Source organism: Anser brachyrhynchus (assembly GCF_964034855.1).
Source record: "Anser brachyrhynchus genome assembly, chromosome: 1".
NCBI classification, from domain to species: domain Eukaryota; kingdom Metazoa; phylum Chordata; class Aves; order Anseriformes; family Anatidae; genus Anser; species Anser brachyrhynchus.
Window position 1 is genome coordinate 53,586,674 of NC_137694.1, and position 15,643 is coordinate 53,602,316.

General features: G+C 34.9%; 1 protein-coding gene across 15 annotated transcripts in view; it reads left to right on the top strand.

Annotated features, from left to right (window-relative positions):
* The window catches only part of PPFIA2 (PTPRF interacting protein alpha 2), a 341,449-nt gene that overhangs the window by 99,031 nt on the left and 226,775 nt on the right, over window positions 1-15,643 (top strand). For 2 of the 15 annotated variants that reach the window (XM_080575692.1, XM_080575693.1), the window contains exon 1: window positions 11,361-11,817. The exons of 12 other annotated variants lie outside the window; for them this stretch is intronic. In XM_080575692.1, the coding sequence (XP_080431818.1) occupies window positions 11,737-11,817 (81 nt within the window). In that variant the 5' untranslated portion in view covers window positions 11,361-11,736. Of the gene's footprint in view, window positions 1-11,360; window positions 11,818-15,643 lie in introns of those variants that run through there. One more of the 15 variants, XM_080575694.1, reaches the window with a different exon arrangement.

Below are 15,643 nucleotides of genomic sequence, written 5' to 3' on the forward strand. Positions count from 1 at the left end.
ATAATGTTGTTCAATCTTAGCAAACCACAGCTAACTGCAATTTCAGCACCATTTTCCAGGTACCAACTAGAACGTTTGGAGTCTTGGTAAATGGATGGGAGTAGGAGTAAGATAAAATGTTTCCTTTTGATTTCCATCTGGATGTGCTGAAAAGGAGCAAGACATGTTCTGTCATGGTAAGATGCTATCAGGAGATTTAGAGAGGGAGAGGGAAAATGATTAGATGGAAGAAGGAATTTTTAAGTGAAGAAGGGCTGTCAGGATTAGCACTGTTGGTTAAAAGAGAAATAACCAATGACTTATTTATGAAAAATATAGCTGCTTTCAAGGAGCTACACTAAATATATCTATTTTCTTAACAGAACAGAATAGTGAAGTTGAATAATGAAAACAATTAAACCCGATGAAGTCAAGCACATTATATTCTATTTATATTTTTTCTATGGGCCTCCTTTCTGTAAGGTATTGCTGAGCATAAGTACTATGTCAGATGCTGGAAAGGACTAAAGTTTTATAAGGACCTTAAGTTGGTAGTTGGCTTTTGCCATTTTTTTTCTAGATTAAAATTCTTCCTAATGCAATTCAATTTGGAAACCTTTCTATGCATGACAAATACTGTGGTTTTACTGTTCTTTAAGCCATGGATGTATATATCTCATCTACATCCTAAGTTCATTATATATGTGGTGCTCTACAGTTCTTCAGGGATTTCCTATGCCATTTTATGAACATATTAATTAACATTTTAACTACTTGTCACTTATCAAATGTAAAGCTGCTTGATATGTTATGAAATTCTAAACAAAATTCTGAGCTGTAAAAGTTAATAAATGTGTATTATATCAATTTAATGTACATAAGAGCCATGCTCATGCTGCAGAAAATATGGAATAAGCAGAGATATAATACTTTAAATTAGGAAATGATTGGCCTGTGGTTGCTATGTTATTTAACCCTGTAGATGTGATTTAACTTGTTTTTCTCACATTATCTCCTTTTATAGAACGTAATTTTTCAGTTAATTTTGCCATGTTGCATAATATTCGGTAGTTTGGTTGTAGTCTGGGATGCTAATCTTGCATGTGATTATAACAGCAGACTGAATCTGGATGTGATTGTGAATTTGTTGCTCTGGATGTTGCTTGTCATGTCACTTGTTTTAGGAAAGTAGAAAAAGCCATTTTCAGTTCTGTGTGGTTTTGTTTTCCTTAGAAAAAAAATGTAGTGCATGTTTTTGTTACATAATGTTATATGAGTAGTTATTTATAATAGTAAATTTCTCTCAGGTATACTCAAGGAGCAATGCATTATTTTTTTTGGTCCTTGATTATAATGTTTTCTTGTCATATTTTGATGACATTCAGTTCAGGTTCCCAGGATAGGATTCACTGTACCTAACTTCAGACAACTACAGTGTAGGCATTTCTGTTTTACTGCCTCCCACCTCTGTAGTGTGATTCATCTCAAACTAAAATAGACATCTAAAATAGGTCGGAAGCAGTGCCCCTTGAATGTGCCTATCATATTGGCTTTAAAGGGAGCCTGTGGTAATGCGGAGAGACACTGACACACTGCAGATAAAGCCCACCAGAAGATGCTGGTGTTCATTGCTACCTTTGCTTCCTTGAATGAGAGAATTGGAAAAGCTACCTTATGTACATTGGCAATGGAGCATTCACTGTGGGGATGTAGGCCTTACTCAGGAGCAGCCACAAAATCCTCAGGTTCCCACCCTGAGGTTCCCAGCCCTGAGGTTCTCCATCAATGAATAATGCTCTTCTTTGGATCTAGCATCTTTATAGTCTTGCCACTAGCCTTTCAGCATTTTATAAATGAGCTTTGAGTTCAGAATAACAGGAAGTCATCATCTGATGCAGAAGGGAAGGGACAACATCCAGTGCAGAAGGGACAAGATTTTGAATAAGGACGAAAGTAATATTGTGTCAGTATCACACTATTTAATTTAGGTTTGACTACTTTTTCTTTAAAGTAGCTATTTTTCCTGACCATCCAGTCCAAGTAAGTGTTTTTAGACTATGATCTTTAACAACAGTTCTTTCTTCACTTAATATTGGTATACGCATTTGTCAGTTATTGATTGCTGTTCATCTTGATTTTCTAACTAAAAACATAGATTAAGCAATAAGAATGCTTAAGGACATATATATTACACTTATAAGTGTATGGCACTTTTTAGATGCATGGCAAGATAAATCCTGAATAATGCTGCTTAGTCACTTACATGATGAATATTGAAGGGAAAAAAAATCTTCCCTTTTCATGTCATCCTGTTGAACGCAGAAAGGAAATTAAAAATCCTTTTATTTCTCCTGTGTCCTATAAATAAATGACTTATCTTGTTTGTTGTTGTTTTTCTTTTTAAACATGTTTAATAAAGAGTAAAGATGGCTATTGTGAAGATTATGTCACAGAAAGTCTAACAAGTAATTTTTGGGACTATATTTGCACACAGCATGTTGTGAAGCAATTCAGTCCAAAGGTTAGGGAAGTGGTGTTTTTGTGTTGTTGGCTTACTGACCTTCTTTCAGGATTTTCTGAAAGGTAATAATCGAAAATCCAATTAATTAAATCACCACTAATCAGCATAACATATACTGTGATTGCACAAGTCTGAATTATAAAGGAAATAAAACATTCAAAGTATTTACTTGTATTTGAATTCACAATTCCTAGCACTGAAAAAGTGTCTTTCAATTGTATTTGTATACCATGGTTTTCTTTCCGTAAAATGCTATGTTTGCTTGTACCTACTAGGTTTGCAGTTGCTGGATAGTCCTATATTTTTGTAATAGTGTGTAAGAAGAAATGAAAGTCTGGTGAGTCAATGGCTGGAACAGCCATTTGGCCTCAGGACAGTGTTGCCTGATTGTTTTATAATCCTATATCTTTTCTGTATTGAAGGAAGGATGATTTTAGAAAGTATTAGTACACAAACACTCCCACTGAACTTTTGAAAGTGAAAATGGTATCAAGAGGTTAAGGACAAGTGCAGAAGAAATAAAATACATTTTCAGGAGATACACTGTTTATGCTTTCAGCCACGGCCACTTATCTTTATAAGGCTGTATGACAATAAAGCAATGTGCACTATAGCAAAGTCTTAAAGTCTTTTCAAGCTAATATTTTATTACTGATTTGTGGTATGTACTTGAAGAAAAAATGCGTTGGAAGATTTGATTGATTGTCTTTACTTTGGCTGTAAGTGGGAATTTTGCATCGTCTGTAGAAGACTGAATTTTGTAAATATATTTGGAGCGACAGGTCTGACATTTTCAAACTTGCTCAATCTGCTGTGGTCTTAACAGTGAGATCTGATGTTCAAAATGGCATATACCAGCATCAACAGGGCCGAAGCGACACAGAGGGGCTATTCAAAGGCTGAGCATCCCTGCAAATCAGATGAAAAGAGTCTTAATTAAACACCCAAACTAGTAACTGCTTTTGGAAGTATGACTGTATGTATTGTTACTCCCCTTAACAGTCCCTCAGCAGATTCAAATTCCAGTGGTTGTACTCAGATTCAGAATTGATATTCTACTTAGCTACCCAGTTAGTTTCAGATGAGAAAACTACTAAGGTAAATCTACTCTTTGGAACTTTACTAGAATATCAGCAATATTGCAGTTCTTGCTCTATGTGAAAGAATGGTTTTATTCTGGATATTCAAGTTTCTCCAGCTTATGTTCACATCCATAGAAATGTGTTCACTGGCACAATGAAAAAACTATGAAATTTTTAATTGAGTAAGAAAAAAAAAAAAAAAAAAAAACACCCCCAAAACAGACCTTCTTTTGCAAAGGGCTGCTGATATCCATAGTTCATATTCTTTAAATGTAACTGTCAGTTGTCAGTTTTAGTTTTTGATTCAGTTCTCTAAGTTCTTACTCAAAGGACCAGTTTAACAACTTGCATGCCTCACTTGTTAAGACAACAGATATTTTCCAGATGGAGCAGAAATAGAAATAAATGACTAAGACAATTGCCTTTGCACAAGCTTTCCTGACAGCTTTTGTCTTCTAGATATAATTCTGCTACTCATTTTCATTAGTAATTTACTCTCTGGACAGTTTTTTTTTTTACTTGTGGAACAGGATACATCTCAGGGTATGTAAAGATTGCAGAATCAATACAAATAAATACAATGAAAATGAATAAGATAATACTTTTAGGAAAAAGAATTTAAGAGTATTTCTGAAGGGATGAGAGGCAGGTTAGAAAGGGTATCTATTTGTAGTGAGCTGTGCTAAGTCACAGTGATTTAATGCCTTATCTGAAATTTGTAACTTCTTTTATTTTTCCATCATAGGCCCTCGTCCTATTTTTAAACTCATGATGAGGCACCTAGTAAAAGATATTCACTTAAAAAGAAAAAGCCTCTCTGCTGAGGATGATACATAGGCAATGATTATCATCTCTTATGTTCTCTCATAATTTCACTCATCCTTAATGTATTGTGATGCCTTGCAGTATCTATGTGATTTAGATTCTACATTTACTGGTAAGAAACGACTCTTATTTTGCCAAGCACACTGATACCACTCTGTATAATGTTATAATATAAACAACTTAAAGGATGTAAATAGTGAAAGTGATACCTAAGTGATATGACGCAGGGTAAAATAACAAGCTGACTGTTTTCATTATTTCTTTGCTACCATCTGGAATCACATTATTTTGGAGGTTTTTGTCTTGATTCATCAAGTGTTAATTTTAGATTTGACTAGAATTTTATTTAAAATACCCATAAACTCAATCACTGCTATGATTTTCCAATAAAAGTTGTCTAAGTCTAAAGAGCCTCTAGACTTTTTCATGAAATATGAAATAATGCCACAACACAGAAACAGTCATTCTTGGCATCAAAAGTAAATGGCAGAGGCCACAGGTTGTGTACTAAGTATACCTGAGTATCTGTGATTTTGGCAGTTGAAGCCAGAGTCATGGAGAAGTAGGATAGAACTTAGAGGAACAGAGATAAATCTTCCCTCATTTTTTGTTGTTTTCTTTCATTTCTTCCTTCCACCTTCATGTTATGCTCTATGAACGGAATGCTTTCCTCAATATTCAAGCATTATGTTTTCATTCAGTTTCTCTTTTTGATTCACTCAGTGAGTCACTGTCATCAACACATAACTTAAAAATAGATAAAAAACTGTGTTTATATCAGGCTCATTTCAGTTACCTAGCAAAGTTTCTTTGTATAATTTTGATTTACTGATGGTCAAGTTGTTTTGAGGAAACAGCTCCAGTTTTGAATTGTGTTGAGTTGAATTGTGACGAGTTGAATTGTGTCAAGAAATACAGAATGGTACCTTGGATATTTCATCCCAGTTTTGCTGAACCATGTGGAAAGGAAGTCAGATATACAACTATGTATCAATAATTCTTGAGAGTGTGAGAAATAATTTCTCACACCTGTGATGACCAGGATATTGTAGGCCACTACCATGTGGTCATAAGTTACCAGCCCACAGTGTTCAAAAGGAAAGGAAGTCTTGCTTATGCTCAAGCAAACGGATTGAAAAATCAGGTATTTTGTCTTTGGGATTCATCTGCATTGTAGCTATATTTGATGATGGTTGATTATGGACTGCATATGTGGTAGGTTCACAGAATCACAGAATGGTTGAGGTTGGATGGATCTCTGGAGATCATCTGGTCCAACCTCCCTGGTCAAGCAGGTTGCCAAGGACCACGTCCAGGCAGCTTTTGAAGATCTCCAAGGAGGCAGACTCCACAATCTCTCTTAGCAGCCTGTGCCAGTCAGTCCTCAGTCACTCACACAGTAAAGTGCTTCCTGATGTTCAGGAAGAACCTCCTGTGTTTCAGTTTGTATTGCCTATTGCTGGGCACCACTGAAAAAGGCCTGGCTCTGTCCTCTTGGTACCCTCCCTTTAGGTATTTGTATACATTGATAAGTCCCTGAGCCTTCTCTTCTCTAGGCTCAAGAGTCGCGGCTCTCTATGACTTTCCTCATAGGAGAGCAAAGTCCCTTCGTCATCTTTGTGGCCCTATATTGGGCTCTCTCCAGTATGCCCATGGCTGTCATGCACTGGTGAGCTCAGAGCTGGACATAGTATTTCAGGAGCAGCTTCACCAGTGCTGAGTAGAGGGGATGGATCACTTCCCTTGACTTGCTGGCAATACTTCGACTAAAGAAGCCCAGGATACTGTTAACCTTCTTAACAACAAGGGCACATTGCTGTCTCTTGTTCAACTTGGTGTCCACCAGGACCCCCAGGTACTTTTCTGCAGAGCTGATTTCCAGCTGGCTGACCCCCAGCATGTACCGATGCCCGAGTTTATTCCTTCCCAGGTCCAGGACTCTGCATTTCTCCTTTCTGAACTTCATAAGGTTCTTATTCGCCCATTTCTCCAGTCTCTCCAGGTCCCTCCGGATGTCATCATGACCCTTCAGTTAATCACCCACTCCCTGTAGTTTCATGCCATCAACAAAAAACTGAGGGTACATTCTGTCCAATTGTTGAGATCATTAATGAAGACGTTAAACAGAACTGGACCCAGTATTGACCCCAGGGGTACTCCACTCATTACTGATCTCCAACTACAGTTTGCACCACTAGCAAATGTACTGCAGGTTAGCTCCTTTATTCATAAACTCACTTAGATATTTGAATTAGTGATTTTAATTTGACTTTTTATAGGGATAGTGTTCAAAAGTGAATTCTACAGTTTGCTATTTATAAGATAAATAGTTATGAAAGTTTGACGTTGGTTGAAGAAAATGCTATGTGGTGGGTTTTTTTCAAAATAATTGCAGTACTTAGTAAAATGTCCCAGTGTATGCAACAAAGAAATTGCATTCATATTTGCATTTCCTCTGAAAGCTTCATTCATTGTTCTTGTGCTTGAAAGGGTAGCCATTGTATGGAATAAACCTGTTAGGACTACACGTTTTATCTTTAACTGTTGCTGGCGTATAGTTTATACATCTAATAGAAGAGATTTTTTTCTGCAGTGTACTTGTCTTCATAAGTTACATAAATCCTGATGTTTGAGGTTACAATAGGGCTCATAAGTTCATACTGATTTGGTACCAGCACTTGTAAGACACACACTCACCTGTACAATCATGGCTATTTGTATATTCAAAATACAAAGCAATGCAGGACCATAATGGAAAATGTTGATAATCAATTCTCAATTGCAGAAACAGGATGAGTAGCAGGCTTTGCCTATCAGTGTAAGCTGATCTATTTCTAAAAATCTTTACATCCAAATGGATTTTCTGTTTGTAGCAGAAAGATGAAAGGGACCAAAAACTTCCTCGTACTGTGTTTCATTTTCCTGAATTCTCTCTCCCACTTCATCGTCTGGGAGCTTTACCAGCTGGGAGAGGTTAGTTTTCTGAAACTAGGTATGTGTGGTTTTATACATTCTTAGTTGTTGGATAATATATTTTGTGTTGTGTTATGTTTTGTTTTGTTTTGTGGAAAACTATAAATACTTTTGGTGTGCAACTTCATTAAATGAGCTAAAAGGAAACGTAAATTAATTTGTATATGGAGAGCAATTAGATGTGATGTCTGGCTTTATGAACATAGTTATTTTAATTCAATATGCAGTTGGAATATCTTTTCTCTGATCTGTGGTAAAGAATTAACATCTTTTCTGTTGTTAATAGCTGGAGATCAGAACTCTTTAAATATTGTCAGTTCTCTGTTTAAAGCAAATTCAGGAAATCTTAGCTAGTTGAGTGGTGTGTTATATGATACTCCCTCTACATAGATGTCTACGACAATAAGCAGATCTCAAAGGAACATCAGATCAAGTATAGTATTGTAGATTTTGGAAACTTAGTTGGGTTTCTTCCACTTTGTGACACAAAAGTGGTGAGGATTAAGTTTAATTTGAAAGCTCTCTAATGTTCTGAGAATCACACACTGTCACTGCTCTTAGAGGAAGGCATGTTTCTTTAACATGGTTTTCCCTGATAAAGACAGAAATGAGAACAGTATGTGATATAAAGTCCATGTTTCTGGATAATTACTCATCTAATTTAATAAAAACTGGTGATTTAAATCTTAACTCAAAACATCTGGTTTTCAGCACTACATATTCTGAAAACAAACTATACCTCACAAGCTCTAGCATACTAAAAAACATTTGTTTGCCAATTAAAAATGTTTATTTTGTCTCTACAATATGAGATGTAAGTTTTTGTATCAGTGTGCCTGAATTTTCAAAGTACTTCATATAATAGTTAGATATGTTCTTCCTATTTTAAAGTGTAATCTATTTTTATATACTATTTTTATAGCAGATATATGTTGGTACATGTAAATATGTACATATACATATTGTACATATACATAGACCAGTAGACTACACATCAAAAAAGAATGCTAGTTAAAAATATATATATACCAATATGAAGGTTTTTGAGGGGGTATCTAATTAAAATGTGCAGTCAATATAGCACATATAATATAGACTAAGAGTTTCATAACACATTCAAAAATAATTGGAACTGGAGACATCTTGGAGAATACATTGCTATTTCTCATACCTATTATGGATGTTGGGTTTATTTTCGTTTCATATCGGAGATGTGTTTTTTTCTTTTTCCTCTACTAAAACTCCTTCACCTCATGGAATAGTTAAACCATTCATTGGGAGACTCTTTGGAGCAATTATTTGAGTTCCTTTGTGAGCACCTCTACCACTGAACTGGAGTCATGGTCCACAGGTCTCTCTCTCTGTTTGTGCTGTTGGATCCATTCAGTTTCCTTTATTCTATTCCACTTTCTGCTCACTTTCAGGCTGGGTTGCTTGATACTTAGCTCAGTATTTGTGGCATTCAGTTAGACAAGGGAGAACTGCTTTCAGCTTTTTCTTCCAAGGACATTGCTGAATTCCAGCTTTGAGGCTGATGGCTTTTCTAAAATGTAGCTGTCTCTGTTGGTAACTATGAGCATAGTTGGTAACTATGATGCATTCTGCCATGCATCAGGTCATCTTTTCTTACCAAATTTACCTAACATCTAACCCACTCCTGTGAAGAGGCAGTTTTCATGTTTTCCAAACAAAAACAAAAACAGCAACAGCAACAACAAAACAAATAGTTTTGCATAAAATTTTCCAAGCTGTTTGGGTGTTACATTGAAACTGTGCTCTGATTCCATGAGAGTCCTGCAAAACCATGGTGTTGGCCTGTTTTGGTATGAGCCAAAGAAAAACATATAGTCATTATTGTTCACTTTTTCATGAGAGGTAAAAGTTAGTGCAGAGAGAGAACAGATGATGGTTGCCTCCTCTCCAGACCTATACTGATTAGCTAAGAAGATGTATTTATTTGAACTTAAAGGTAGTTTACTTTATTTTGAGTGAAAATTCCATTGTTTAATTAGGAAAGCCAAAACAACAGATAAAAGATAGGGGACAGTATTTTGAAAAGCAGTAATTTCTTGAAAATAATGGGCAGATAAGTCATAGTGGACAGAGATCCAAACAAGACAAGAGCTCCCAGTGGAAAGCTGCTGTTAGAAGCTAGGCAGTCCTTGACAAGTAAATAGGGAGCGAGCAAGTCCAACAAGAGCAATAACATTATGATTGTTGAAGGCAATATTGAGGCTGTCACTAGATTGCTCATCTTTGACTTCGGTATTGACCATTTCTTAAAGATGTTGGCAAAACCTTTTTATTAAAAAATGAGCTAGATTAAAGCTTAGCAAAAGCCAAGATGGGAGTTTCCTATATCACTGGTAGAAAGGAGAATAAAAAGTTGTGAAAGGTGAAGCAAGAGAAGTTCAAATTAACAGGTAAAGTCATTTAGTAATGATAGTATTTAATTAATTTAGTAATTTAGTTATTTGTCTATTGGAGAATTATACATGGATTTTTGCTCATCTTTCCTCAAACTGTGGACTTGGTGAGGAAACAAATAGATAAATTTCTCTGGTCATTCAGAACAAATGATCTTAAGTGTCCTTGAAGTAAACTCTATTCATTGCACTGCACGTTTGGTGGGTATATTATAAAGAAGAAAGAGTCCACTCAGAATAAAAGGTCCTATGCTCAGATTACCAAAAATCTGGTATCTTTGCTTTGACCAGTTGAGGGACCCCTTTGCTAATACCAGCATCTAGATCTTCTGGAAGAGAAACCAAAAAGGGGAGTACTGTCTGCAATGTGAAATCAAGTTCTCAAGAAAATGTTACAGACAGTAGTTTTCCTTTGATCCTGCAAATGTTTTGGAAGTAATATCATGGTAATTATAAGAAAATGTTAGACGTTACTAGGATCTAAGAGGATTTTTTTTCTCTTTGGCCTACAAAATAAAATAATTGTGCCATGCACCACACTGGCATACACATTTAAAGAGACAGACATCTCTGAAGCTATCCTAACCTCTTCCATAGTCATTTTACTTTAGAAACTGCATTATCTTCAGTTGGTAAAAGCATTAAGATAATACAGAATAAAAAACAGGCAGCCTGGCAATTCATCAGTTTTTTGACAAGTTTCATTTTGAAAAAAATTTCTTAAGTGGTTTCTGTCTCCCTTTTAAAACTTATGAATAAAATGCAAGCTGCTTGATAGAACCTGTAAAATTAGTTTTCTAACCTCTTTAGATTTTTTATCCTTTACTAAAACTCTACTAGTATGCCATTTTAGCAAATGGATTACTTTGTTTTTTTGTTTATTTGTTTGCTAAAAAGTGTCATATTCTTTGAATATTTCTTTTTTAATGTCTTCATGTGGTTTAAATGATCTGTGTTTGAAAAAAAAAACAAAATGCAGTAAATGCTTTTTGGATGTTGAGTGCAGGTGCAAAAACATACTGTGTAAAGTTGATAAGCTAAGCTGTAGGTCTGTAACTTCGTGAAGAACATTAAGTCTCAGAATAAAATTTCAACTTTATATTTAGTAATGTTAGGTAAACCTTTACTAAAGAGAGAGTGAGTTGGAGGTGGGAAAAAAGAATTATGGAAGAATGAAAAAAGAGGGATTTGCAATGTATATTACATCTGAACTGATTGTAACTTATTTCTCAAAAAAAAATCTTATTTTCCACGTAGTATCAAAAAAATAAAAAATATAAAACCCATCATTTTAGAGAGCAATATGCTGTTTCTTTTATCTAAGCAAGACAGTTGAAACAAAAACCTTTTGTGTTATTTAAAGCAAGTTAGTATGTGTTAACATGACTGTCGACAACTGAAACATTAAAATTATCATTCTTATCAAATACAGCTATAAACTGAACATGAGGCATGCTTCAGGTTAGTCAGAAGAGGTCCTCTGTTTTTCACTGTGCATGCTTGCTTGAAATGAAACTGTGTGTTATTGGTTAACTGGGATGCTTAGCATAATCACTTTGCAAGGCTGTGGTGGAGGGAGGTGATTATCACTGAGAACAGATGGGCAGGTCCAGAGCATTGCCAGATCCTGCACGAGCTCCACGTACTGTAGGTTCTAGCTCTCTTTTCTTTGGCATTTCTAATTTTTATGCATTGTGCATATTTTGAAGAGCTGGCTGAGCTAAAGGTCAGGGAGCGATGACCTTACAGTTTAGCTCACAGATGTAGGAGTGGGGAATTCGAAATGCTGTCGCTGTACATCTGAACGGATGGGGCAGACTACATTTTGTACAATTGCCTCCCTAAATGTGTGAAAGGATTTATCTCTGAGCTTAGCACTCTACTCTGCATCTGTAGCTGTCTGTGGATTGTATTGTGTGTGTGACCAGAAATGATATTCTCGGATATGAACACTGTCTCTGCCTCTCCTAAAGTGCATCCTCCTAATGGGACCCGGTTTTATACTTTTCAGGTAAGTGAACTTTAATAAAACTGAACAGATCTTTTGTGGTACTTAATGATGGGTAAACTTTGAGTAAGAGTATCTAATAGGTTAAGAAGCTTATGTGTTATTTGTTTTTTCTCGGTAGAAGACAATATGTAAGATATCAATATTATCACAGTAAATTTGCTGCCTTCACAAAATCAGCATGTAAATTGTTCATAAATGAATACCATATCACATTCAAAATGATTTTGCTATTGATTCTATTTCCCAATAATATTATTGTCTCAAGATTTATTAGATTTATAGTTCCTTAGACAGACCTACACTAAGTCTTGCTGTTAGTTCTGATAAACACTGCCTTGGCATTATCAGAAATTCCAAATTCATATAAAAATATTTTAAAAACTTTGGATGTTGTACCTGTCTGGATTTTTTATATTAACCGTGAATGTAGTTTCATGCTAGCTGATGCTTAGTTTGATTCATTTGGGTAGCCATCATACATGTGCAAGAGATAGAATAGCAGAATCTATTGTTAGGGTTGTTAAGGTTCCTAGTTTTAAGTCAAGTTTCACCTCATTCAAGTAAATAATCTTGTGTGTTTAGCCAAAGGTAAAAATGTATTATATGCTCTAAATTTAGTGTGCAAACCATTATAATCACACCCACCTTTCCATTGCTTTTAATTAAAATAAATCTTCAGTGTGTCAGCTCTGGAAAAAATATATAAACCTACATGAAGATTTTGCAATAAAAAAGCCTCTGCCCAGCTCCCCCGCACAGCTGCCCTTTATAGCATTCTGGCCCTGCATGGCAATTCAAATACTCCATTAGTTAAAGTGGCAATAGCTTTTCCAGCTCAGCCTCTGATACAGTTAGGATTTAAATAATCTTCCCATTCCTGGTCATGTGTATAAGTTCTGTCTTTTTGCTTACTTTATGCTATTGTAGAGCATTCTCTTTAATATTCAGTACATGCTGTGTATGCTACCAGAGCTAACAATATGAGGCAATTAAAAGTTGATCATAAAATACATAGCAAACTTCTTTCATAAAATACAGGCATCCCATTCTTTGGGTCAAATAACTGCATTTCATTCTTGTCTTCTTTTAATCTATTGTTTTTAATTGTGCTGTCTTGCCCTTCTTACAGTGATGTCAAATGATAGTTGAGGGCTGTGCAGAAAGAGTGGCATCCTCCTAACAGTGACGATCTGCTGATCCTGGCAGTGATTCAAAGACATGAATGCCCCAGGCCTGTTCCACTACAGCATGACTACTTTTTTCACACACTGACATCTAAATATTCTGTACAGCCTCCTGTAGCTATGCTCTTAAAAACAGTTCTTGACATCAGGTATTCTTTCTGAGTGTGTCAAGTTGAAAGAGTCACTAAAATTAGGATGCTTGGTTGTGATACCAAATTGACTGTTTTATTATGTGGTACTTTATGAAACTAAACAGTAATAATTTGAAATATATTTTTTTATAGTATGTATTGTTGTTACTACCAATCTCTATAATTTCTGTAGACATTATCCCACATAAAAATATTTCATTTAAAAATAATTTGTTGCACTGATTTTTAAGTGGAGAGGGCAATAAATAAAAGGAAATATAGCCTAATTTTCTCTCGCATTTTGGACACCTTAACAAGCAATGTAGAATTAAATTTACATTTGGAATGTAAAGCTGCTATTTTAGGACAGTCTGTGCACTAGAACAACTCAGTGTCATTAGTGCTAAAAGAATATCTGACAATTTAAAAATACATATATATTTTTTTCCTGTGATGCCCTTTTAAAATATGTATTTTATATATATGTTGTATATTTTTTTATTTTATATATATATTTGTTTTCATCTGTGCAGTAAAAAGAAAGATATATGAATCAACTTCCCAGTTCTTGCCTTAGCCTCCTATGTCCTTCCATGCTTTCGACCACCATTCCTCTGGTATCTTCTCTTCCTCTCTTAAGTTACTTCAGTCTTTGCTGAGTAGGTCCTTTTACTGAGAAGTACTTCCTGTGACTCAATTGCTTTGGTCTGTTTTAAACTACTTTCACCTTTTGCTTTCTTGCCTACTTACTCTATGGTGTCTATACGCTAAATTATAATCTCTTTTGAGACAGAGATTCTTTCATTTAAATAGCCTGAAAAGTTATTGGCCAGTTTAATGGTTCTTAATTTGAAATGTATGTGCTGGTATTTATTCTAAATACGTGAAAATCTAGTGAAGCCAATGTATGACATGTTCAAAACTGAACCTATACAAAAAAAGTGAGATAAGGACCTGAACTCTGACTGATGCAGGATAACAAATGCTTAAACTGCTGAATTAATCACACATTGATTCAAAAGCACAGCATATTAATTCCCTCAACAGCAAAAATTGTGTTGAAAGAAACCTAAAGCATGCGCACAAGTTGTATGTTTATTACTGTCATTTCACTGATGTTCTTAGGAAATAAAACCAAATTGGCCTCTGCAGACCAATGCATCTAGCAGAACTCTTGGACTGGGAAGGATCATAACAGTGGATATCTGTGCAAGCTTTTGAGTACTTATTTAGCTCTTATTCAAATACTTTGAATAGTATGCCTTATGATCATCTTTATAAAGTGAGTTTATAGTTGAGAATTAATTGAGATTAGAAGTCTGCCATAAATTTGCAAATTCAGACATTTTCTTGCCTGACAGACCTTTTTTTAGTAGATTAAATTAACAAGGAATTTCTCAACAGCTAATTGCAACATTTAAAATTACATTTTCATCTGCAGTGTCAGAGGATGAATTAATAAGTGTTTTGCTTTCCCCTTCTCTCCCATTTTGTATTACTAGCTTCTGTTTTCTCCTGGACACCTAGTGTTCAGAAAAGGTATTGAATTTGAAAATTGCATAGATATCTGTGACTATCTGTGTAATATTATGAAATTACTAGCACCTTTGTTCTGCTTATGGAATCTGCCATGAAATTCTGCAAATATTAAAAGCCTGATTTGGGTTAGTTTATTTACTGAACCACCTGTTGTAATTAAAACAAACTCAAGCTTTGATCCTTAGACTATGCTTGATTAAAGCAACTAAAATAGAAAACTGTATGAGAGGAGGTCATATAAAGAAGTTATATACTGTATGAAAAGAAAGAATTGTAACACTGTTATGAAAATGATTTAATTTTATAAGAACCAAGGCAATGCAAAAATTTAGTGCTTTGTATTTCAATATCTCTTTATTTCATCTCAGCATGCTTGTGCCAACCTTGGCAGACTTCTGCAGTTATGTAAAAGAAAACAGTACTTTTCTTTCTTTTTGTCTTCAGACTTGATAAAAGATAGTATTTCTGCTATTGTATGTGGAAAATTAGTTTGCTAGCAGTGAGCATATATCTTTGATCAAAGTTGTAAACATCAAAGTCCAAGTAGTAACATTGACTTGCTCTTTGGTTGGTCTTGTATGTCACTGTATTTAGTGATTGTTTCCATAAAATAATGATGCAGGTGGAACAGTCTGGATTAGAAAAGCGAGATTTTCAACTATGTTGTTGGTTATGAAATGGGAAACATTGATGTACTGAAAAAATATTTTTTAATCAAGCTTCTTTTTAGATCATTGAGGGTTGTCGCATTTTTATAAAGGCATAGCACAAAAGAAATTAATTTTAAAATTTCATGTTTCTGTTTTGGAAGTTGGATAATACTGCTTTGGTCATTTAAATGCAACTTTATGCTCGTGTTTGTCATATGCAGTAAAAATTTTTGGTTTAATTAAATTTGTTGTCTACACTAATACATGTGAATACTAATTTGCACTACTTCTAAACATTGAAATTATCTTCACATTCTACATA